This window comes from Trachypithecus francoisi, unplaced genomic scaffold (genome assembly GCF_009764315.1).
Source record: "Trachypithecus francoisi isolate TF-2019V2 unplaced genomic scaffold, Tfra_2.0 Lachesis_group2, whole genome shotgun sequence".
NCBI lineage: Eukaryota > Metazoa > Chordata > Mammalia > Primates > Cercopithecidae > Trachypithecus > Trachypithecus francoisi.
The window spans coordinates 71,650,636-71,676,748 of record NW_022681465.1 but is presented as its reverse complement, the minus strand read 5'-3'; the positions used below and the strand labels follow the sequence as shown (position 1 = coordinate 71,676,748).

Genomic DNA, 26,113 nt, shown 5'->3' with positions numbered 1-26,113 from the left:
AGGCTGAGGTGGGAGGATTGCTTAAGCCCAAGAGGTCAAGGCTGTAGTGAGCTTTGATTGCACTACTGTACTCCAGCCTGGGTGACAGAGAGACCCTGTCTCAAAAAAAAAAAAAAAAAAACTGTAATCCTCTACAAAGCTTACTCAAATTCCACATCCTCCAGAAAGCATTTATTCATACTTTCTGGATCTGATCTCATCCTCCTCATCTTTCTACTTTCTCCTAGTAAGAAAACTCAGCCATGCACTAATCAGGTGCAATTTCACGACCATAGCTGTATTTATATACATTTGGGTCTTCACTGTAGCAATTTTTTTCTGGCTTACAATATGCTTCTTTCTTCCCTTCTGTTTATCAGCCAGCAGTCAGCCTTGCAAACCTTATTAGCTCACACAACCATAAACAAAATACCACAGACGGGGTGACTTAAAACAATAGAAATGTATTTGCTGACAGGTCTGGAGGCTAGAGGTCCATAATCAAGTGTGGACAAATGTGGTTTCTGGTGAGACCTCTCTTTCTGGCTTGCAGACGACCACTTTCTGCTATGTCCTCACAAAGCCATTCCTCCTTTCCCGTGGGGGAGGAGGAGTTAGTGCATGCTTTCTGGCGTCTCTTTTTATAAAGACACTAATTCTATCAGATCAGGGCCTTATGACTTCATTTATCCTTAATTATTTCCTTAGAGGGCCCATCTCCAAATACAGCCACACTGGGGGTTAGGGCTTCAACATGAATTTTAGAGAGACACATTCAGTCCATTACAAAACCCACTGTCACATTCATAGCTAAATCTAAATCTTACTTACTCAGTGAACTACCAAAAATAATGAAACATATCTTCCTCATGTTTCCATAGTAGTTAATGTTTCCATAGTACTTTAGGAACTAGATATGTTTGTTTTTCACTGTCCATTTATGCTTAAAATGTTGAACGAGGGCTTCAATATACATTCAATACGTTAAACTTTGTTCATTTGTATCCTCCAAATCTGTCTCCTTACTGTCTTAACAATCTCTCAATCTCTGATTATGACTGTATATTGTCCATTTCTCCTTGTAATTTTGTCAATTTTTGCTTTATACACTTTCTTTTTTTTTTTTTTTTTTGAGGCGGAGTCTCGCTCTGTCGCCCGGACTGGAGTGCAGTGGCCAGATCTCAGCTCACTGCAAGCTCCACCTCCCGGGTTTATGCCATTCTCCGGCCTCAGCCTCCCGAGTAGCTGGGACTACAGGCACCCGCCACCTCGCCCGGCTAGTTTTTGTATTTTTAGTAGAGACGGGGTTTCACCGTGTTAGCCAGGATGGTCTCGATCTCCTGACCTCGTGATCCACCCGTCTCGGCCTCCCAAAGTGCTGGGATTACAGGCTTGAGCCACCGCGCCCGGCTATACACTTTCAATGTACTGTTAAATGCATAGAGGTTGAGGACTGCCAATTTTTCCTTCAAAATAAACTGTTCCTTTTACCATTAAGGAATGTCACTTTTATCATTAATTGGTATTATGACTTAAAGATTTGAATACCAATTTTATAATATTAATCAGCTATCTTTTGGTTATTTTCCGCTATATTCTACTGCTTGACATCCAACCTTTCTGTATAATTATAATTTAGGTATAACATGCATGTATACCTAAATTTTTTTAACCCAATCTGAGAATTTTTGTGTTTTAAGTGGTAAGTTTAGTCCATTTACATCTATTAATACTGATATATTTATATTCATACCTACCATCTTATTTCATAATATCTATTTACCAAGATTATCTTCCTCTACCTCTTCTTTCTCCTTTCCTGTCTTTTATTGCAATGAGTGAATTTTCTTCAATGGCATATCAAGAGAATTAACAGTGGAAGTAACACAGACAATAAGAGGGTACAGCTTTTCTGTGGAGAACTTAAAAACAATAATAAAATCAAGTAAAGATAAGCCTGCTTTTTATTATCACCTTGTGATGGCAATTATAAACAATGTTAGCTTAGATACTACTTAATGTTCTTTTTGCTACAGTTCCTGTTGAGTTTTAATAACATATATGTGAACTTCAATTAGCATGCTTTTATTACTTATCTTTCAATAAACACTTTATTCTGGCCAGGTGCAGCAGCTCACACCTGTAATCCCAGCTCTTTGGGAGGCTGAGGCAGGTGGATCACCTAAGGTCAGGAGTTCAAGACCAGCTGGGTCAACATGGTGAAACCCCATCACTACTAAAAATACAAAAAATTAGCCAGGCATGGTGGCAGATGCCTGTAATCCCAGCTACTCAGGAAGCTGAGGCAGGAGAATCACTTGAACCCGGGAGACGGAGGTTGCAGTGAGCTGAGATCATGCCACTGCATTCCAGTCTGGGCAACAGAATGACACTCCATCTCAAAAATAAATAAATAAATAATAAAAATAAATAACCACTGTATTCTACATGAAGTTAATTTGGAGAACTCCCAGTTATCTGCACCACACACATGCACAAACACACTCAGCTACTCAGGTCTCTACATACTGTTTTTCATGGTTCAGAATCATTCAAGCTTACTTCAATGGTAACTTCCTATCTCCAATCTCTGTTGTACTATGTTTCTGCATTTAAATACTAGATTCAAAATAAAAAAAGATTATAAAGACAAAGAAACAAAATGCTAAGCAAATCCAATTCTGTTTTCTATGGATGCCAAAAGAAAAAACAAAAGACATGGTTGGCAAAAGAATTTAAAAGGGTAAATGTTTGAATACCTCAGTTTTCACCAAAAGCATTCTAAAGCAATGGATCATTAAATGGCAATGTTTGACATCATGTAGCCATTTTCTCTGATTTTTAGAGAAAAAAATTTAGAAGTTTTTACCAAATATAAAATGAATTTTCTGTAAAGACACTTTCATGAAAAAAAAATTTTTTTTTTGAGACAGAGTCTTGCTCCGTTGCCAGGCTAGAGTGCAGTGGTGCAATCGCGACTCACTGCAGTCTGCCTTGCGGGTTCAAGCAATTCCCCTGCCTCAGCCTCCTGTCACCATGCCTGGCTAATTTTTTGTATTTTTTTTTTTTTTTTTTTTGTGAGATGGAGTCTTGCTCTGTCGCCCAGGCTGGACTGCAGTGGCGCCATCTCAGCTCACTGCAAGCTCCACCTCCCAGGTTCATGCCATTCTCCTGCCTCAGCCTCCCAAGTAGCTGGGACTACAGGCGCCCGCCACCACACCCGGCTAATTTTTTGTATTTTTAGTAGAAACGGGGTTTCACCATGTTGGCCAGACTAGTCTGGAACTCCTGACCTCAAGTGATCAGCACTCCTCAGCCTCCCAAAGTACTGGGATTACAGGCGTGAGCCACAGTGCCCAGCCAAAATATTTCAACCTACAGAGATATTTAAAAGCCACTAGAATTGATAAAAGAAAAAATATACAATCAACATTGCAATTTCTGGAACTTACTGTAAAACAAAAATTTTAATGAAACTGCCAAATTTATTCTTATTTTATTCTTGTTTCTTTTCTTAATTTTACATATGCACACACATGAATGCACGTGCAAGTGTGAGTATATATACTATAGATCTGTTGTTTCATGTGAAAGAAAAATGTACAAAATTGAAATCAGAAGCTTTATTTGATGAACTACAGACAGACACAGATTGACAAATTTGCTACACTATGTACTGAGGAGGAATATGCAAAGACTACCGATTTTGACAGTCATTGACAGATTTACAAAAGATGTTGCTTTTCTGATTATTTTTCATTTCATTTCATAATTATTACTAAAAATAATTCATCACATAAAGAAGGGAGGTGTTAAAAAATTATCTACCCCAGGTGTCAAATACAAAAGTACACCATTTCCTTTAGCATTCTTTCCTTTTAGTATTTTGGAGATTATACCTTTTTTTTTTTTTGAGACCAAATCTCAGCTGTCACCCAGGCTGGAGAGCAGTGGTGCAATCTTGGCTCACTGCAACCTCCGCCTCCCAGGTTCAAGTGATTACCCTGCTTCAGCCTCCCAAGTAGCTGCGGCTACAGGCGCGCGCCATGACCACGCCCGGCTAATTTTTGTATTTTTAGGAGAGATGGGGTTTCACCATGTTGGGTAGGACGGTCTCAATCTCTTGACCTCATAATCCATCCACCTCAGCCTCCCAAAGTGCTAGGATTACAGATGTGAGCCACCGCGCCCTGCCAGGTGATTACTCTTAAAATTGTAAACTTATATACTTGGCTTAAACTAATCTTTTTTTTTTTTTTTTGAGATGGAGTCTGGCTCTGTCACCCAGGCTGGATGGAGTACAGTGGCGTGATCTCGGCTCATTGCAAGCTCCACCTCCCAGGTTCACGCCATTCTCCTGCCTCAGCCTCCCAAATAGCTGGGACTACAGGCGCCCGCCACCACGCCTGGCTAATTTTTCTATTTTTAGTAGAGACAGGGTTTCACCGTGTTAGCCAGGATGATCTCAATCTCCTGACCTTGTGATCCACCCACCTCAGCCTCCCAAAGTGCTGAGATTACAGGCTTGAGCCACCAGGCCCGGCCGGCTTAAACTAATCTAAGGTTAACCGGTATGTCTGGCCTCCTCCCCAATAGTATCTACAAACCAATAAACTCTGATTTCACTCTCCCATCCTCCACTTTATTGTTGACAATAATTTTAGATTCACTTTGCTTTTAAATCCTCCCAAATTTACCCATCATTATTACTGACACACAATGCATACATAGATTTTTTTTTTTTTTTTTTTTTTTGAAACGGAGGCTCTTTTTGCCCAGGCTGGAGTGCAATGGCACAATCTCTGTTCACTCCGCCTACTAGGTGCAAGTGATTCTCCTGCCTCAGCCTCCCGAGTAGCTGGGATTACAGGCATGTGCCATACCAGGCCCAGCTAATTCTGTATTTTTAGTCGAGACACGGTTTCTCCATGTTGGTCAGGCTGGTCTCGAACTCCTGACCTCAGGTGATATGCCTGCCTCAGCCTCCCAAAATGCTGGGATTACAGGTGTCAGCCACCATATCCAGCCACATATGTAGATTTAACAAAATGTTTTATCCATTGATTTCTTTTTAACACATTGCTTTCAGTTCTCCATTTATTATTTTTTAGTTGTTTTCTTCCTCCTGAAGTTCTTTCAATACAGGCTGTCAGTAATAAACTCCACAGTTATTTTCCTCAGGTTTTTTGCAGGGGGCGGCAAAGGGTGTAGTTTGAGACAGGGACTCACTCTGTCACCCAGGCTGGAGTGTCATCCGTCTACCTCAATGCAACCTCTGCCTCCTGGGCCCAAATTATCCTCCCACCTCAGCCTCCTGAGTAGCTGGGACCACAGATGCACGCCATAACACCCGTCAAATGTTTGCATTTTTGTAGAAACAGAGTTTCACCATGTTGCCTAAGCTGGTCTTCAATTCCTGAGCTTAAGCGATCCGTCCACCTCGGCCTCCCAAAGTGCTAGGATTAGGTGTGAGCCACTGTACCTGGCCTTTTTCCTTGGTTTGGGTTTTTTGTTTGTTTGTTTTTTGGAGACAAGTCTGACTGTCTCCCAGGCTGGAGTGCAAAGGCACAATCTCGCCTCATTGCAACCTCTGCCTCCCAGGTTCAAGCGATTCTCCAGCCTCAGCCTTCCAAGTAACTGGGATTACAGGAGTAAACCTTTCCTCAGTTTTTAAAATGGCTCTTACTCATGAACAACAGTTTAGCAGGACTGATCTCTACAGTACTTTAAAGATATTACTCCACTGAATTCTTAAATTACCACTGAAATACTTACTTCCTCTTCCTCCTCCTCCTCTTCTTCTTCCTCTGCTTCTTCTTCTTCATTAAGAGGTGGAGGTAAAGTACCGAGGATATCTTCGTCCATAAAATTAACTGGTTTTCCTACCATTTTAGGGGGTAAAGGAGGGCCAATTAACTCATCACCAGAAGAGTCAGAACTCTCTTCACTTTCACTGCTGCTTGTATCCCTGAAAACACAGAAACAGAAACTCTTTGCCTCTGCTGCAATAAAGAGCACACTTTGGAAATAGTACTCGTTTCTCAGGAAACTTTTCCTCTCCTATTAACAACAATTGGGTATTTTTTAATTTTTTCAAATTTGTAGTTCAAACATTAAATGTTTAATGCAAATATTATTTTATCTTAAGAAAGTTTAAAAAAAAACTGTCTTACGCAAACAAAGTCAAAAATAAGGGTCACAGCAATTATACGTTAGCGGGCCATTAGACCATTAGCACTCATAAAGAGACAGGTGAGACTGAGTGCAATGGCTCACACCTGTAATGCCAGCACTTTCAGGGACCTAGGCAGGTGAACTGCTTATGCCTAAGAGTTTGCGACTAGCCTGGGAAACATCGCAAGACCTTATTTCTACAAAAAATAAAAATTAGCCAGGTGTGGTGGCATTTGCTTGTGGTACCAGCTACTCAGGAGGCTGAGGTGGCAGGATCACTTGAGCCCAGCAGGTCAAGGCTACAGTGAACCATGACTGCATCACTGTACTCCAGCCAGAACAACAGTGAGACCCCGTCTCAAAATACAGATATATAATAAAAATTTAATTTAAAAAATTTTTAAAGAGACAGGTGAACAAGGACATACAGAAGAAAAACTACAAAATAGTAATGGACAAAAACCACTGAGATGGCCAGTGCCTCAATTAACTATATTTGAAGGCCGGACGCGGTGGCTCAAGCCTGTAATCCCAGCACTTTGGGAGGCCGAGACGGGTGGATCACGAGGTCAGGAGATCGAGACCATCCTGGCTAACACGGTGAAACCCCGTCTCTACTAAAAATACAAAAAAAACTAGCCGGGCGAGGTGGCGGCGCCTGTAGTCCCAGCTACTCGGGAGGCTGAGGCAGGAGAATGGCGTGAACCCGGGAGGCGGAGCTTGCAGTGAGCTGAGATCTGGCCACTGCACTCCAGCCTGGGTGACAGAGCGAGACTCTGTCTCAAAAAAAAAAAAAAAAAAAAAAAACTATATTTGAATCCAATCCCTGATTGCCACAGTAGCAAATAATGCCAGTCATGTAAGGAAGTTAATATAACTCCCCCAAAAAATTTCCGAAATACAAGTTATTTCTCACGGCTAGTCCAAGTTTGCCACTTTGCCAAACATTAAATGTAGCGTCCTTGCATTCTAAAAACACCATACTCTAACCAGGGGTATCCAAGGGACAGAATACAGTCATAGGTTCTTAATTTCTGTTTCCAGTTGGGCCAGTGAAGCCATTTCCTCATCCCTCTTTTCTACTTATCACTAGAGACAGAAACTAAAAACCATGGCTTCAGGATGCTAAAAGTCTAAAAGAAATCAACAACAGTATAAGGCAAGTTGGACAGGCTTGAGAGTCTAGAGCATAGCATACTGATTCCCAAGTGGTTTCCTATCTGCCACACCTGAGGACTATTATACACTCTCATTAAGGTCTCTAGCAAACACCTGTAAGTATAGCCCTCACCATCCACCACCCCTCCACCTGCCTCCAGAGCTGAGAATTCAGCATTCTTAATTGTATCAATTAATCTTTCAAATATTTCATAAGATTAAAAGTGTCACTGGCTTTTAATGAAGTATCTCTGGTATGTAAGCTCCAGGAAAGCACAAATTTCCGTTTTGTTCTAGCATCTAACACATTTCTAGCATCTAAAAAATGCTTCACCTATAAGAAGCACTCAATATCTACTGAAGGAAAAACATGAGATTTTTCTTTTTGTTTTCATCTAGGTTAAACACTGAAAAGAATATTCTCACATTTAGGTTACCCTTAAACAGAGATATATGAACTAGCAAACCTCCATGAAGGACTGAGTTTCTAGATTTGAGCCACTGCCTAGCTCAAATCTCTACTCCAAGGCCTTCTAATTGAACAGGTTAAGTTTAGTTCATAACAAGGTCTTTGCACTTGGGAGTTCCGTTGGCTGACTTATCCTTCCCATAGATTGTTACATAGCCTCTTTCTCATTTTTGGAGTTTCCTCAAATGTCTCCTCCTCAAAGAAGCCTAAGGGCACACCCCTTTTAAACCTTCAGGCACACTACCACTTCCCATTACCTTAAGTACCTTTATCTTCATTACATGCCTGCTAAGTTTTTTTTTTTTTTTTTTTTTGAGATGGAGTCTCGCTGTCGCCCAGGCTGGAGTGCAGTGGCCGGATCTCAGCTCACTGCAAGCTCCGCCTCCCGGGTTTACGCCATTCTCCTGCCTCAGCCTCCCGAGTAGCTGGGACTACAGGCGCCGCCACCTCGCCCAACTAGTTTTTTGTATTTTTTAGTAGAGACGGGGTTTCACCGTGTTAGCCAGGATGGTCTCGATCTCCTGACCTCGTGATCCACCCGTCTCGGCCTCCCAAAGTGCTGGGATTACAGGCTTGAGCCACCGCACCCGGCCAAGTTATTTTATTTGGTTATTTAGTTATTTGTTATCCATCCCTTCAAATACTCCCACAACACTGAGAGCTCAATGAGAACAAAGGTCTCATCTGACTTGCTAATTGCTGTATCTCAGTGCCTAAAATACTGTGTAATCCACAGAAGATACTCAATAAGTAATAGCTACATGACTAAATAAATTTATATTAAGCTATTCATACTCCAAAATTTCCCCCTTATGATTAACGCACAAGTTTCCAGCTATACTGTTTTAAAACAGATTTTTTTTTTTTTTTTTTGAGACAGAGTCTCACTCTAGAGTGCCAGGGCGTGATCTTAGCTCACTCCTCAGCCCAGGTTCAAGTGATTCTCTTGCCTCAGCCTCCCAAGTAGCTGGAATTATAGGCATGAGCCACCATGCCCAGCTAATTTTTGTATTTTTAGTAGAGACGGGGTTTCATCATGTTGGCCAGGCTGGTCTCAAACTCCTGACCTTGTGATCCACCAGCTCGACCTCCCAAAGTACTGGGATTACAGACATGAGCCACCTTGCCCAGCCCTCAAGTATCTTTTCTAACCACAACAAAATAAAACCAAAATCAGGCCAGGCGCAGTGTCTCATGTCTATAATCCCAGCACTTTTCGAGGTAGAGTGAGCGAATTGCTTGAACTCAGGAGTTCAAGACTAGCCTGGGCAACATTGTGAAAGACTGTCTCTACAAAAAATACAAAAATTAGCCAGGCATGGTGGCACACACCTGTAGTATCAGTTACTTAAGGAGATGAGGTGGGAGGATCACTCGAGTCTGGGAGGTAAAGGTTGCGGTGAGTTAAGAATGTGCCACTGCACTCCAGCCTGGGTGACAGAGTGAAACCCTGTCTCAAAAGAAAAATAAAAAAATCAATAACAAGAGGAACCTTGGAAATTGTACAAATACACGAAAATAAAACAACAGGCTCCCAAATGACCAAAGGGTCAATAAAAAAAAAATTTTTTTTAATTTCTTGAAACAAAAGAAAATGGAAACAAAACATATCAAAACCTGCAGAAAACAAAGAAAACAGTACTAAGAAGAACATTTATAACAATAAACAACTACATAAAGAGTAGACATACATCAAATAAACAACCTAAGGATGTACCTCAAGGAACTAGAAAAGCAAGAATAAAGCAAACCAGAAATTATTAGAAGAAATAAAAAAAATCAGAGCAGAACTACAAATGACACTGACACTAAAAAAAGAATAACACCGGGTGCGGTGGCTCACGCCTGTAATCTGAGCACTTTGAGAGGTCGAGGTGGGTGGATCACAAGGTCAGGAGTTCAAGACCCGCCTGGTCAACATGGTGAAACCCAGTCTCTACTAAAAATACAAAAATTAGCTGGATGTGGTGGTGGGCGCCTGTAATCTCAGCTACTCAGGAGGCTGAGGCAGAGAACTGCTTGAACCCGGGAGGTGCAGGTTGCAGTGAACCGAGATGGCACCACTGCACTCCAGCCTGGGCAACAGAGAGAGACTCCATCCCAAACAACAAAACAAAGAATAAAAAAACATCACTGAAACAAGCGTTGATTTTTTGACAAGATAAACAAAATCAATGTGTTAGGCCACTGCTGCATTGCCAAAAAGAAGTAACTGGGATGCCAGGCATGGTGGCTCACATCTGTAATCCCAGCACTTTGGGAGGCCAAGGCAAGCAGATCACGAGGTCAGGAGCTGGAGACCAGCCTGACCAACATGGTGAAACCCCATCTCTACTAAAATACAAAAAAATTAGCAGGGCATGGTGACCTACACCTGTAATCCCAGCTACTTGGGAGGCTGAGGCAGGAAAATCACTTGAACCCAGGAAGTGGAGGTTGCAGTGAGCCCAGATCAAGCCACTGCACTCCAGCCTGGTCAAACACTGAGACTCCGTCTCAAAAAAGTAGTAACTGGAGGCCGGGCCCAGTAGCTGACACCTATTATCCCCGGACTTTGGGAGAATGAGGCAGACAGATCATGTCAGGAGTTTGAGATCAGCCTGGACAACATGGTAAAACCCTGCCTCTACTAAAAATACAAGAATTAGCCAGCAGTGGTAGTGCACCTCTATAGTCCCAGCTACTCAGGAGGCTCACGCCTATAGCCCCGGCACTTTGGGAGGCCAAGGCAGGCGGATCACCTGAGGTCGGGAGTTCGAGACCACCCTGGCCAACATGGCAAAACCCCATCTCTACTAAAAACACAAAAACTAGCCAGGCGTGGTGGTGCATGCCTGTAATCCCAGCTATTTGGGAGGCTGAGGCAGGAGAATCATTTGAACCCAGGAGGTGGAGGTTACAGTCAGCCAAGATTACGCCACTGCACTGCAGCGGGCAACAGAGCAAGACTCCGTCTCAGAAAAATTAAAAAAAAAAAAAAAAACTATGAACACCTAGAAACTGATGGTTTAATAGAAGTCTTTCATGAAAATCAGGCACCTGGAAGATGATTTGGAGCAATCTCTGACCACATTTGATCTTGAGGATGTTGGTTCAATATCTTCATTTTGTCTTAATTCTTTCTCTCTGCTCATTTCTTCCTCTTTTTCTCTTGCTTCTGAAAAGATTTTTAAAAAATTAACAAAAAAATTCCAACCATTACAATTCAAAATTTGCTAGTATTAGAAAGGCTAAAAATTAACATAGCCACAAAGACATAACTTAGAGTGCTAGCAGTAACAGCAAAAAATTATCAACCACAGCTACTGTGGAAAACAATATGGTGGTTCCTCAAAAAGTTAAACGTAGAATTATCACGTGATCCAGCAATTCCACTTCTAGTAAATATCCAAAGAAACTGAAAGCAGGGTCTAAAAAAGATACTTGTATGCCGATGTTCACAGGAACATCATTCACAACACCTAAAATGTAGAAGCAACCAAAGTATCCATCTATAGACAAATGGATTAGCAAAATGTGGTATATCCACACAATGAAATATTATTCACCCAAAAAGGAAGGAGACTCTGTAATATGCTACAACTCGGATAAACCTTGAGGACACTATGCTAAGACAGACAGACTACTCACAGAAAGACAAAAAGACAAATATCGTATGATAACACTTACATGAGGTAATCTAGAGTAGTCAATGTCAGAGACAAAAAGTAGAATGGTGGTTAACAGAGGCTAGGAGGGGTAATGAAGAATTGTTTAATATGTATACAGTTTCAGACTTACAAGACAAACAGTGTTATAGATGGTGGTGATGGCTGCACAACACTATGTACTTAAATATTAAGATGGTACATTTTATGTGTATTTTATCACAATTTTTAAAACTAGAAAAAAAAATTTATCAACCTAAATGGCCAATGTGGTAAAAGAATTGAACGAAATTACTGCATAGCAATATAATACTAACTGCAGACAATAAAAACAGTGATAGAAAACAGAAATCTGGGAAAACATTTTAACAGATATGCTAAGCAAAATTAGCATAATGTGAATGGTGATATATTTTTTAAAACGTATTCGAAAGTGGTATTTTAGGTGATTAACTTTCTAATGTTTTAAAACATAAATTTAGCACTTCTTGGCCGGGCGCAGTGGCTCACACTTGTAATCCCAGCACTTTGGGAGGCCGAGGCGGGCGGATCACCTGAGGTCAGGAGTTCCAGACCAGCCTGACTAACATGGACAAACCCCGTCCCTACTAAAAAGAAAAAATTAGCCCAGCCTGGTAGCACATGCCTTTAATCCCAGCTACTCAGGAGGCTGAGGCAGGAGAATCGCTTGAACCCGGGAGGCGGAGGTTGTGGTGAGCTGAGATCGCGCTATCACACTCCAGCTTGGGCAACACAAGCAAAACACCTTCTCAAAAAAAAAAAAAAAAAAATGCAGCACTTCTTTTCTGAATTTTCTACACTAGAATTTTGGTTAAAGACTAGCTATCAAAATCATAATAAAATTTATACTAGCCTGACGCAGTGGCTCACGCCTGTAATCCCAGCACTTTGGGAGGTGGAGACGGGCGGATGGCGAGGTCAGGAGATCAAGACCATCCTGGCTAACACGGTGAAACCCCATCACTAGTAAAAATACAAAAACACTAGCCAGGCGTAGTGGCGGGTGCCTGTAGTCCCACCAACTCGGGAGGCTGAGGCAGGACAATGGCATGAACAAGGGAGGCAGAGCTTGCAGTGAGCCAGATTGTGCCACTGCCCTCCAGCCTGGGTGACTGAGACTCCATCTCCAAAAAAAAAAAAAAAAAAGAAAAAAATTTATACTATAGGCTGCTCTGTCTACAGAGTAGCCATTCTTTTATTTCTTTACTTTCCTAATAAACTTGCTTTCACTATATTTAAAAAAAAAAAAAATCTACTACATTAATTTTCCAGAGTTGTTTACTCTAGAAAGACCAAAAAAAATATTTAAAATATTAACTTTTTTCCCTCTGATAATCTCACTCTACAATTGTGGGGGCACTAGGAAGAAAAAGGATTATGTATGAATAGTTTGATACTCAATTGCCACCATCCTCAATAACCTGAGATAATATTTAACATTTTTTTCCTTCACTTAATAATGAAATACAATATAACTCAAGTTAAGCAGCAGCAAAGGACACTTATCAAGTGGAATGTTGTAGTCTGCAGGGTCTTTAGTTGCTGGGACATGGAAGATGAGGAAGAGAGTTACCCAGCAAACATCAACAAGGAACTACATAGTCTTTCATGTCAAATATGGAAGACAAAACCCTCCAGGAAGAAGTAAGGCAAATATTACAGCTCTAGATCATGTTATCTTTTTCGTGTCTTCTGGGCTGAGGTGGGTCAAGAGTCAACAATTCTACATTCTGATACTAGAGACTGGAAAAAAATTAAAGAGAAGCATAGTATCCAGAATTAAGAATCGGCCTGCCAGGCGCGGTGGCTCACGCCTATAATTCCAGCACTTTGGGAGGCTGAGGCGGGCGAATCACGAGGTCACAAGATCGAGACCATCCTGGCTAACAAGGGGAAACCCCATCTCTACAAAAAATTTTTAAAAATTAGCCAGATGTGGTGGCGGGCACCTGTAGTCCCAGCTACCTCGGAGTCTGAGGCAGGAGAATGGCGCGAACCCAGGAGGCGGAGGTTGCAGTGAGCAGCGATTGCGCCACTGCACTCCAGCCTGGGCAACAGAGCAAGACTCCGTCTCAAAAAAAAAAAAAAAAGAATGGGCCTGAAGCCAGGCATGGTGGTTCACACCCATAATCCTAGCACTTTGGGAGGCCGAGGCGGGTGGATTGCCTCAGCTCAGGAGTTCAAGACCAGCCGGGACAACATGGTGAAATCCTGTCTCTAGTAAAATACAAAAAATTAGCCGGGCATATCGGTGTGCACCTGTAGTCCCAGCTACTCGGGACGCTGAGGCAGGAGAATCACTTGAACCCAGAAGGCAGAGGTTGCAGTGAGCCGAGATCATACCACCATAATCCAGCATGGGCCACAGAGTGAGACTCTGTCTCCAAGAGAAAAAAAAAAGAATAAGCCTGCTTAGCTCCTAGCTCACCCTGTTTTTTCAGCCAATCCCTCCAGACCTCTGGGGGTGGCAGCAGCGTTTGTACTCTAGGCTCATCTTCTCCCTCAGGTCTTACAGTCAATTATATTACTAATCAGGAAAAGATATTGAGGCTGCCTACTCAGCTGCCATTTCCCTCTTTTTTACTTTCTATTTTTTTTTTTTTTAAATAGAGACGGGGTCTCACTATGTTGCCCAGGCTGGTCTTGAAATCCTGGGCTCAAGCCATCCTCCTGCCTCAAGATTTACAGATGTAAGCCACCACACCATGCCAGTCCTCCCTCTTTTTCCCTTAGTTTTTCTTTTTGTTTTTGTTTCCGTTTTGAGACGGAGTCTCAATCTGTCACTCGGCATGAGTGCAGTGGCACAGTCTCAGCTCACTGCAACCTTCACCTCCTAGGTTCAAGCAATTCTTCCGCCTAAGCCTCCCGAGCAGCTGGGATTATAGATGCCAGCCACCATGATCACCTAATTTTTGAGTTTTTAGTAGAGACAGGGTTTCACCATGTTTGCCAGGCTGGTCTCGAACACCTGGCCTCAAGCAATCCACCTGCCTCAGCCTCACAAAGTGTACTAGGATTATAGACGTGAGCCACTGCCCCCAGCCTAGTATAACACTTCTAAAAAAAAAAAAAAGTCTGTATTTTGGCTGGGCACAATGGCTCACATCTGTAATCTCAACACTTTGGGAGGCTGAGGCGGGCGAATCACGAGGTCACAAGATCGAGACCATCCTGGCTAACAAGGGGAAACCCCATCTCTACAAAAAATTTTTAAAAATTAGCCAGATGTGGTGGCGGGCACCTGTAGTCCCAGCTACCTCGGAGTCTGAGGCAGGAGAATGGCGCGAACCCAGGAGGCGGAGGTTGCAGTGAGCAGCGATTGCGCCACTGCACTCCAGCCTGGGCAACAGAGCAAGACTCCGTCTCAAAAAAAAAAAAAAAAGAATGGGCCTGAAGCCAGGCATGGTGGTTCACACCCATAATCCTAGCACTTTGGGAGGCCGAGGCGGGTGGATTGCCTCAGCTCAGGAGTTCAAGACCAGCCGGGACAACATGGTGAAATCCTGTCTCTAGTAAAATACAAAAAATTAGCCGGGCATATCGGTGTGCACCTGTAGTCCCAGCTACTCGGGACGCTGAGGCAGGAGAATCACTTGAACCCAGAAGGCAGAGGTTGCAGTGAGCCGAGATCATACCACCATAATCCAGCATGGGCCACAGAGTGAGACTCTGTCTCCAAGAGAAAAAAAAAAGAATAAGCCTGCTTAGCTCCTAGCTCACCCTGTTTTTTCAGCCAATCCCTCCAGACCTCTGGGGGTGGCAGCAGCGTTTGTACTCTAGGCTCATCTTCTCCCTCAGGTCTTACAGTCAATTATATTACTAATCAGGAAAAGATATTGAGGCTGCCTACTCAGCTGCCATTTCCCTCTTTTTTACTTTCTATTTTTTTTTTTTTTAATAGAGACGGGGTCTCACTATGTTGCCCAGGCTGGTCTTGAAATCCTGGGCTCAAGCCATCCTCCTGCCTCAAGATTTACAGATGTAAGCCACCACACCATGCCAGTCCTCCCTCTTTTTCCCTTAGTTTTTCTTTTTGTTTTTGTTTCCGTTTTGAGACGGAGTCTCAATCTGTCACTCGGCATGAGTGCAGTGGCACAGTCTCAGCTCACTGCAACCTTCACCTCCTAGGTTCAAGCAATTCTTCCGCCTAAGCCTCCCGAGCAGCTGGGATTATAGATGCCAGCCACCATGATCACCTAATTTTTGAGTTTTTAGTAGAGACAGGGTTTCACCATGTTTGCCAGGCTGGTCTCGAACACCTGGCCTCAAGCAATCCACCTGCCTCAGCCTCACAAAGTGTACTAGGATTATAGACGTGAGCCACTGCCCCCAGCCTAGTATAACACTTCTAAAAAAAAAAAAAAAGTCTGTATTTTGGCTGGGCACAATGGCTCACATCTGTAATCTCAACACTTTGGGAGGCTGAGGAGGGAAGATTACGAGGTCAGGAGTTCATCCAGCATGGTGAAACCCAATCTCCATTAAAAATACAAAAAATTAGCCAGGCATGGTGGTGCACGCCTGTAATCCCAGCTACTCAGGAGGCTGAGGCAGAAGAATTGCTTGAACCCAGGAGGCGGAAGTTGCAGTGAGCCAAGATCGCGCCACTGCACTCTAGCCTGGGCGACAGAGCAAGACTCTGTCTCAAGAAAAAGAAAAAAAAAATCTGTGTCCTGCACATACTTATAGCTTTCAAGAACACAAAAAACATTTAAAAAAGAATTTGTACGATTATCATTTCCAGACCCTTCACAGCACGTATTTTATTGGGGTTTTATAGTAATTCATCCTTTCCACTAGTGCATTTAGCAATCAAGACGGCTCATAACCCCATATACAGAAAAACTTGCTATTAAAAAGGTCAAAGTCTTAGCTTCCTCAAGCGTACTATCAATACCCAGGGAAAGACTCCAATACCAAGCATGAGATAAATAATGCCCATATGAGAATTTCCAACTTTTAAAGAAAAGTAAGTCAAACTGTCTTATGGTAGGAAACTAGGGTTCCTGCAACCCCTCTCTTCAATTTCATCATTTGCTAGGACAGCTTACAGGGAATCATTTTTAATTCCACAGTCTAAATGTAATCTAATTGCCAAGTCTAGAAGAACACGAAAAAAAACAACTCTTATGAATAACTTCCCATATAATGATGAACACTACTTCCATAAATTATCCCAATGGTATTTTCTACTGCTAAAGCTAAGTAGATCTTTCAAAGAGATCATCAATTTAGATTCATATATTTAGATCGGAGGTATAAATTGCCATCCAAGGATGTAATACTAAATCAAGAAAGTTCAATAATTTATCCACAAAAATCAAAGGAGACCATAGTCTTGAGACAATTTTTCAAAAATTTAAAAATTCAATAACTCGGCCGGGCGCGGTGGCTCAAGCCTGTAATCTCAGCACTTTGGGAGGCCGAGACGGGTGGATCACGAGGTCAGGAGATCGAGACCATCCTGGCTAACACGGTGAAACCCCGTCTCTACTAAAAATACAAAAAACTAGCTGGGCGAGGTGGCGGGCGCCTGTAGTCCCAGCTACTCGGGAGGCTGAGGCGGGAGAATGGCGTGAACCCGGGAGGCGGAGCTTGCAGTGAGCTGAGATCCGGCCACTGCACCCCAGCCTGGGCGACAGAGCAAGACTTCGTCTCAAAAAAAAAAAAAAAAAAAATTCAATAACTCACCAAGTTCCTCTTAGGTAAAATGTATACATGCTTTACTAAGAAAAATTACAGGAATTTAATAAAGTACTTTGTTGTTTATAAGCTACTGTACCCAACATCTTAATCTCTTCAAGAAACTTCCAAGGTAGATGATACACATACAACAGGGTTATGAAGGATCAGAAATTGGAAAAACCCACCCAATGTTACTCATCTAGTAGACTGTGGGGCTGGGCCTCAAACCTAGGTCCCCCAATTCCAAATCCCAAGCTCTTTCCAACAGATTGTGCCTGTTTTTTTTAAGATGGAGTCTTGCCGTCGTCACCCAGGCTGGAGTGCAATGGCACGATCTAGGCTCACTGCAACCTCCGCCTCCCAGGTTCAAGCGATTCTCCTGCCTCAGCCCCCCGAGTAGCTGGGACTACAGACGCCCGCCACCACACCCGGCTAATTTTTGCATTTTTAGTAGAGGCAGGGTTTCATCACGTTGGCCAGGCTGATCTCAAACTCCTGATCTCAGGTGATCCATTCACCTCAGGCTCCCAAAGTGCTGGGATTACAGGCATGAAGCCACTATGCCCAGCCCAGATTATGCCATTTTAAAATATTCTCCAAGGCCGGGCACGGTGGCTCAAGACTGTAATCCCAGCACTTTGGGAGGCCGAGACGGGCGGATCACGAGGTCAGGAGATCGAGACTATCCTGGCTAACACGGTGAAACCCCGTCTCTACTAAAAAACACAAAAAACTAGCCAGGCGTGGTGGCGGGCGCCTGTAGTCCCAGCTACTCGGGAGGCTGAGGCAGGAGAATGGCGTGAACCCAGGAGGCGGAGCTTGCAGTGAGCTGAAGTGAGCTGAGATCCGGCCACTGCACTCCAGCCCAGGCAGCAGAGCGAGACTCCATCTCAAAAAAAATAAATAAATAAATAAAATAAAATAAAATAAAATATTCTCCAAAGCAGCAAGATTTCATTTTTTTAACAAGACAGTATTACAGGTCTAAATTCAATTCAATCTTCTCAAAATATTACTGAGAACCTATTTTACAAAGCAAAGTACTAGGGACTATAAAACTTACATACCCGCCGGGCGCGGTGGCTCAAGCCTGTAATCCCAGCACTTTGGGAGGCCGAGACGGGCGGATCATGAGGTCAGGAGATCAAGACTATCCTGGCTAATACGGTGAAACCCCGTCTCTACTAAAAAATACAAAAAACTAGCCGGGCGACGAGGCGGGCGCCTGTAGTCCCAGCTACTCGGGAGGCTGAGACAGGAGAATGGCGTGAACCCGGGAGGCGGAGCTTGCAGTGAGCTGAGAGCCGGCCACTGCACTCCAGCCTGGGTGGCAGAGCAAGACTCCGTCTCAAAAAAAAAAAAAAAAAAAAAAAAAAACTTACATACCCATAATATATACATCTATGGACCCACAAAAATTGAAAATGAAAAGATTAAAAATAAAAAGCTTCACTTTGGGAGGTTGAAGCAGGCAGATCACTTGACTTTAGGAGTTCGAGACCAGCCTGGCCGACATGGTGATACCCTGTTTCTACTAAAAATGCAAAAATTAGCAGGGTGGTGGTGGCACTTGCCTATAATCCCAGCTACTGGGGAGGCTGAGGCAGGAGAATTGCTTGTACCAGGAGGCAGAGGTTGCAGTGAGCCTAGATTGCACCATTGCCCTCCGGCCTGGGCGACCTAAAAAAATAAGTAAGTAAATAAAAACAAAAAGCTTACATAGCCAAATAAGACAATTCTGTTCAAAACATGTTGTATTATACGCTTAAAATGGTAAATACAAGGTACCTACACTGTGATAGTACAAACATTCACTAAATTGTTTAAAACATTTGTAAATGCCTCAGATAGCATGTCTTTGTCTATCGTTTGAGGATATTAAAATTGTTTTTTGATGTGATGATATTGCGGTATAATATTAAATATATTTGGCCGGGCGCAGTGGCTCATGCCTGTAATCCCAGCACTTTGGGAGGCTGAGGCGGGCAGATCACGAGGGCAGGAGATCAAGACCATCCTGGCTAACAGGGTGAAACCCCGTCTCTACAAAAAATAAAAAAAATAAAAAAAAATTTAAAACTTTCTTGAACAGGATCTCACTGCGTTAGTCCAGGTTTGTCTCAAACTCCTGAGCTCAAGTCATCCTCCTACCTTGGCCCCCAAAGTGCTGGGATTATAGATGTGAGCCACTGCATCCAGCCTAGACACTCTTGAACCACTAGATGTGATTAGCTTCAGGGTAGCTGAACACAGAGGGATGCTGGGGAGCTGGTGCACCCAGAGAGGCCACAGAAGCTCTGCACCTCTCCCACTTCATACCTTGCCCAATGCATTACTTCATCTTGGCTGTTCATCTGTATCCTTTATAACATCCTTTATAATAAACTGTTAAAACTAAGTAAAGTGTTTCCCTGTGAGCCGTCCTAGCTAATTATCAAACCAAAAAGAGGGGTCATGGGAACCCTGATTTATAGACAGTAGATTAGAAGCACTGGTCACAACCTGTGACTTGAGATTAGTGTCTGAGTGAAGGCAGTCTTGTGGTAGTCTCCAGGCAGACAGTGTCAGAATTAAAGTGAGTTACCGAATACCCAGTTGGAAAACTGGTTGATGTGTCGGGGAAAACTCCTATATATCTGGTGTCAGAAATAAAGTACTGGTTCACACCTGTAATCCTAGCACTTTGGGAGGCCAAGAGAGGTGGATCACTCGAGCCCAGGAATTCAAGACTTGCCTGGACAACATGGTGAAATCTTTTTTTCTTTCTTTTTTTGAGACAGAGTTTCGCTCTGTCACCCAGGCTGGAGTGCAGAGGGGCAATCTCGGCTCACTACAAGCTCCACCTCACAGGTTCATGCCATTCTCCTGCTTCAGCTAATTTTTTTTTTTTTTCTGTATTTTTAGTACAGACGGGGTTTTACCATGTTAGCCAGGATGGTCTCACTCTCCTGACCTTGTGATCCACCCGCCTCGGCCTCCCAAAGTGCTGGGATTACAGGCGTGAGCCACTGTGCCCGGCCAACATGGTGAAATCTATCTCAACTAAAAATACAAAAAATTAGTGGGGTGTGGTAGCACTAACCTACAGTTCCAGCTATTTGGGAGGCTAAGGTGGGAGGATTACCTGAGCCCGGGAAGTTGAGTCTGCAATGAGCCAAGGTCACGCACTGCACATCAGCCTGAGCAACAGCAGTGAGACCCTGTCTCAAATCAAAAAAAAAAAGGAGTAAAGTACTGAGAGGAGTGTGAGAGGGTAGGAAACAGCTTGGTCTTTTCTATCTCTTACAGGTATCTTGGTTAAGCTTTTTTTAAAACAATTCTTACCGTTTCAAACTGCATACAAATTTTTTTTTTTTTTTTTTTTTTGAGACAGAGTCTTGCTCTGTCGCCCAGGCTGGAGTGCAGTGACCGGATCCCAGCTAACTGCAAGTTCCGCCTCCCGGGTTTACGCCATTCTCCTGTCTCAGCCTCCCGAGTAGCTGGGACTACAGGCGCCCGCCACCACGCCCAGCTAATTTTTTGTATGTTTTTTAGTAGAGATGGGGTTTTGGCCGGGCGCGGTGGCTCAAGCCTGTAATCCCAGCACTTTGGGAGGCCGAGACGGGTGGATCACGAGGTCAGGAGATCGAGACCATCCTGGCTAACACGGTGAAACCTCGTCTCTACTAAAAGAATACAAAAAAACTAGCCGGGCGAGGTAGCGAGCGCCTGTAGTCCCAGCTACTCGGGAGGCTGAGGCAGGAGAATGGCGTAAACCCGGGAGGCGGAGCTTGCAGTGAGCTGAGATCCGGCCACTGCACTCCAGCCTGGGCGGCAGAGCGAGACTCCGTCTCAAAAAAAAAAAAAAGAGATGGGGTTTCACCGTGTTAGCCAGGATGGTCTCAATCTCCTGACCTTGTGATCCGCCAGTCTCGGCCTCCCAAAGTGCTGGGATTACAGACTTGAGCCACCGCGCCCAGCCACAAAAATATTTATGAGTAAAATGATGTCCAAGATTTGCTTCAAAATCATCTGAAAGGGGAAACAGAAGTAACATTAGCCATGAACTGTTACAGTAGTTAAATCTGATTGACAGGTACATGGTAGTTCATGACTATACTTCTGTGTTTGAAATTTCACATAATAAGGGTTTTTCTGGGCACAGCGGCTCACACCTGTAATCCCAACACTTTGGAAGGCTGAGGCGTATGGATCACAAGGTCATGAGATCGAGACCATCCTGGCTAACACAGTGAAACTCCATCTCTACTAAAAATACAAAAACAAAATTAGCCAGGGGTGTTGGTGGGCACCTGTAGTTCCAGCTACTCTAGAGGCTGAGGCAGGAGAATGGCGTGAACCCAGAAGGCATCGCCTGCAGTGAGCCAAGATCGCACCACTGCACTCCAGCCAGGGCAACAGAGAGAGACTCTGTCTCAAAATAATAATAGTAACAATAACAATAATAATAATAATGGGTTTTGGCCTGGCACAGTGGTTCACGCCTGTAATCCCGGCACTTTCGGAAGTGGAGCTGGGCGGATCACTTGAGGTCACAAGTTCGAGACCAGCCTGGCCAACAAGGCGAAATCCCAGCTGCACTAAAAATACAAAAAACTTAGCTGGGCGCGGTGATGGTCACCTGTAATCCCAGCTACTCAGGAGGCTGAGGCAAGAGAATCACTTGAACCCAAGAGGCAGAGGTCGCAGTGAGCCGAGATCGTGCCATTGCACTCCAGCCTGGGCAACAGAGCAGGACTCCATCTCAAATAAAACAAATAATGAGGAGTTTTTTCAAAAAATAGTACATGTAGATAGCTTTCTTTTCACCACAAAAAAAGTTTTCTTCCAAAGACTGAAAATATTTTTTGTCAGGCATGCTGCCGCACACTGCCAAATACTGGATATTGCTGCTGTATAATACTTTATTTATTTTAGCTATTTTATTTTATATTTTATTATATATTTTATTTTATCTTATTTTATTTTGAGATGGAGTTTTGTTCTTGTGGCTTACTTTTTTATTTTATCTTATTTTATCTTATCTTATCTTATCTTATTTTATTTTATTTTGAGATGGAGTTTTGCTCTTGCCGCCCAGGCTGGAGTGCAATGGTGCGATCTCAGCTCACCACAACCTCCACCTCCTAGGTTCAAGCAATTCTCCTGCCTCAGCCTCCCTAGAAGCTGGGATTACAGGTGCCCACCACCACACCTGGCTAATTTTTCTATTTTCAGTCGAGACGGGGTTTCACCATGTTGGCCAGGCTAGTCTTGAACTCCTGACCTTAGGTGATTCGCCTGCCTCAGCCTCCCAAAGTGCTGGAATTACAGGTGTGAGCCACTACACCCAGCCCATTGTTGGTTTTAAAATGATAAATTGGGCCGGGTGCAGTGGCTCACACCTGTAATCCCAGCACTTTGGGAGGCAGGCAGATCACGAGGTCAGGAGATGAGACCATCCTGGCCAACATGGTGAAACCCCATTTCTACTAAAAATACAAAAATTAGCTGGCTGTGGTGGCACACACCTGTAGCCCCAGCTACTCAGGAGGCTGAGGCAGGAAAATTGTTTGAACCGGGGAGGTGGAAGTTGCAGTGAGCTGAGATCGCACCCCTGCACTCCACCCCGTGATAGAGCGAGACTCCATCTCTAAAAAAAAAAAAAAAAAAAGGCAGGGGTGCAGTAACTCCGCCTGTAATCCCAGCACTTTGGGAGGCCGAGGCAGGTGGATCACAAGTCAGGAGTTCGAAATCAGCCTGGCCAACACAGTGAAACCCTGTCTCTACTAAAAATACAAAAAATTAGCCAGGCGTGGTGGCATGTGACTGTAGTCCCAGCTACTCAGGAAGCAGAGGCAGGAGAATCACTTGAACCCAGGAGGTGGAGGCTACAGCGAGCCAAGATCCCGCCAATGCACTCCAGCCTGGGCAACAGGGAGAGACTCCATCTCAACAACAACAAAAAAACCAACAACGACAAGTAGCATAACAACACTTTTTTTTTTCTCTCTGAGATGGAATTTCACTCTTATACCCCAGGCTGGAGTGCAATGGCGGGATCTCAGCTCACTGCAACCTCCACCTCCCGACTTCAAGCAAAGCAACTGCCTCAACCTCATGAGTAGCTCAGATTACAGGCCCCAGCACCATGCCCAGCTAATTACTGTATTTTTGTAGAGATGGGGTTTCACTATGTTGGCCAGGCTGCTCTCAAACTTCTGACCTCAGGTGATCCGCCCACCTCGGCCTCCCTAAGTGTTGGGATTACGTGTGTGAGCCACCGCGCCCAGTCACATTCTTTTTTCTTTCTTAATATACTTGCATGAGGTATACACAGTACTTAAACCAATAAAAGGACAAATATCTGAACTTCTTACCCAGTGTTTTGCGACTTCTTTCCACAGCTGTTCTTCGAGTTTGTTCAAACATTGCTTCCAAGTCAAATGTGCGAGCTTTTTTACCTAAAACATGAACAAATGGCAGACTGTGATTGCCTTGCAATAAGTTGGCCAAACTTCAGGTGATCAATACTGATCAATAAACACTTAGTTTGTCTAGTTTATAACATAGCTCCAATATAACCATAAAATATCACAGAAGGAGCTTGAGTCACAGATAACTTTTGATGACAATCCCTTCACTAAGTACTATTAACCAGTCAACTTTCCCATCCTCCTCTAATTTACCTAGATCCCTACCCTAAGAAACAACAACACTAACACAGGAGGCAGAATGGAGAATGTCCCAAAAGTTACCCTTTGCAGATGTAATTAAGGTTATGGACTTTTAAATAGGGAGACTATCCTAGTTGGCCCTTAAAGGCAAAGATGCAGAACAGCTATGGCAGAAGAAGTCTAAGAGATCCAATGTTTGAGAAGGATTTGAGGCATTGCAGTTTCTTGAAGATGAAAGGGGCAACATGAGAAGTAATGCAGGTACTTTAAGGAGCTAAGAGGAAAACAGAAATCTCAGCCCTATAACAAGGAACTGTATGAGCATGGAAACATTCTCCTCCTCCCCCAGTAACTAATTTTCCCCTATGTGGCACAAACATGTGGACACTTTCCTCACTTCCGAGTAAAGGAATGAAGTACTAAAATGAAGGATTTATACCGGGTGGGGTGGCTCATGCCTGTCATCACTTTGAGAGGCTCAAGTGGGCGGATCGCTTGAGCTAGAAAGATCAATCAGCCTGGGCAACATGGTGAAACCTCGTCTCTACCAAAAGTATAAAAAATTAGCCAGGTGTGGTGGCACACATCTGTGATCCCAGTTACTCAGGAGACCAAGGTGGGAGGATGGCTTCAGCCTGGGAGGTGGAGACTGCAGTGAGCCAAGATCGCACTAGTACACTGCAGCCTGGGTGACAGACCAAGACGCCATCTCAAAAAATAAAAAAAGAATAGAAAAGGCCAGGCACGGTGGCTCACGCCTGTAATCCCAGCACTTTGGGAGGCCGAGGCGGGTGGATCACGAGGTCAGATCAAGACCATCCTGGCAAAAACGGTGAAACCCCGTCTCTACCAAAAATACAAAAAAATTAGTGGTGGGCGCCTGTGGTCCCAGCTGAGGCAGGAGAATGGCCTGAACCCAGGAGGCGGAGCTTGCAGTGAGCCGAGATCACGCCACTGCACTCCACCCTGGGCGACTGAGCCAGACTCAGTCTCCAAAAACAAAAAAAAGAATAGAAAAACTACAGAACTAGTAGGTGTGAACACAATCCAAGGTCAATATGTGTAAGTCTATTATTTAGTCATTATCATAGAATTAATACAGCCTGGTCAAAAGAGTACAAGACCACCCTGAGGAAAGGTTCAGGGAAGTTAGAATCCCAATGTTTGGATGAACAGCGTTTACAATTTTAAAATGCAAAATAAAGAGAAAACATTTTTCATGTATCAGTCTAGTAAACTTTTGTTTTCATTTTTTAAATAATTTTCTTTTTAAACAATACCTATTCTGTGTTGGTAGGGATATGGTAAAAATGGCATTCTTAAATTCTGTTAACTTTGGTATAACCTGAAAACAAGCTTTTTGATGGGTATTACAGCAACAAGCAGCAAGAAGCTTTATAAGGCATATACCCAATTTTTCAGCTTTTTAAATATTTATACTTTTGTACAAACTAGGCTCTCTTTTAGAAATCTACCCTACAGAATTACATATTTTTTAAAATCCTCGTACAAATGCTATTATTTACAAAAAATGTTCATCTTAGCATTATTGGTGACTTAAAATTAGAAACATCTTTTCTCTTCCTCTCTCTCCAGGGCCCTCATAACTGTCTTCTTAGTTGGTTCCAACGGATACGCAGAATAGAAGACAAATGGGAGAAGAGCATTGACAAACTGCAAGGTATGCACCCGGGCTACAGGAATTCCGAGTTGACAGCTCGATCTCCCCTCCCACTCTGTGGTTCTTCAAACCTCTGCAAAAGGAAAAGGAGCTCTGCCTGGAACAGTCACTCACCGAACCCCGTAAAGCCCATGGTGACCGCAAGCTGCGGGTCCGGTCCCGACGCATCTGAGCCTGTCGCTGGAGCAAGAGGAAAAGAGAGGAGGCCTAGTTAGTGCTGCGCCCCTGCGCCCCCGACACGGCCCACCACGCCCGGACTCGCCTCATGAAACCCACCTTCGCTGGGCCCAGAGCGCTCCATCGCTGGCCGCACACCGCAAAATGGGCCACAGTCACAACTGTAGAGGAACTTGCCACTAACCCGCGGCAAATCCCGGAGGAAGTACCGCCTCCAAGCGACAGCGGCGCCGCCGAAGCCAAGAGCGGCACCTTCCGCAAAGGGACCGCGGCTTTCTGCGCGGCGCCGCCCTACCGGACAGGCGGGAAAGCGCCGCGCAACTCAGACCACTGGAGAGGAGAAGTAGTATGAGGAGTTTCCACAACATAACATCCTTTCCTTTTTTCTTTTTTTTTTCCTTTTTTTTTTTTGAGCCAGAGTCTCTGTCGCCCAAGCTGGAGTGCAGTGGCACGATTTCAGCTCACT

At 43.8% G+C, this 26,113-nt stretch overlaps 1 protein-coding gene across 3 annotated transcripts in view; it reads right to left on the bottom strand.

The window, feature by feature from the left end:
- Positions 1-25,913, bottom strand: part of WDR70 (WD repeat domain 70) — a 386,140-nt gene extending 360,227 nt beyond the window's left edge. For 2 of the 3 annotated variants that reach the window (XM_033179392.1, XM_033179394.1), the window contains exons 1-5: positions 25,747-25,913; positions 25,585-25,650; positions 23,493-23,576; positions 10,820-10,937; positions 5,755-5,947 (exon numbers count right to left, since the gene is read on the bottom strand). In XM_033179392.1, the coding sequence (XP_033035283.1) occupies positions 5,755-5,947; positions 10,820-10,937; positions 23,493-23,576; positions 25,585-25,650; positions 25,747-25,771 (486 nt within the window). In that variant the 5' untranslated portion in view covers positions 25,772-25,913. The remainder of the gene's footprint in view (positions 1-5,754; positions 5,948-10,819; positions 10,938-23,492; positions 23,577-25,584; positions 25,651-25,746) is intronic. The other variant, XM_033179393.1, reaches the window with a different exon arrangement.
- Between the last annotated feature and the right edge of the window lie 200 nt (positions 25,914-26,113).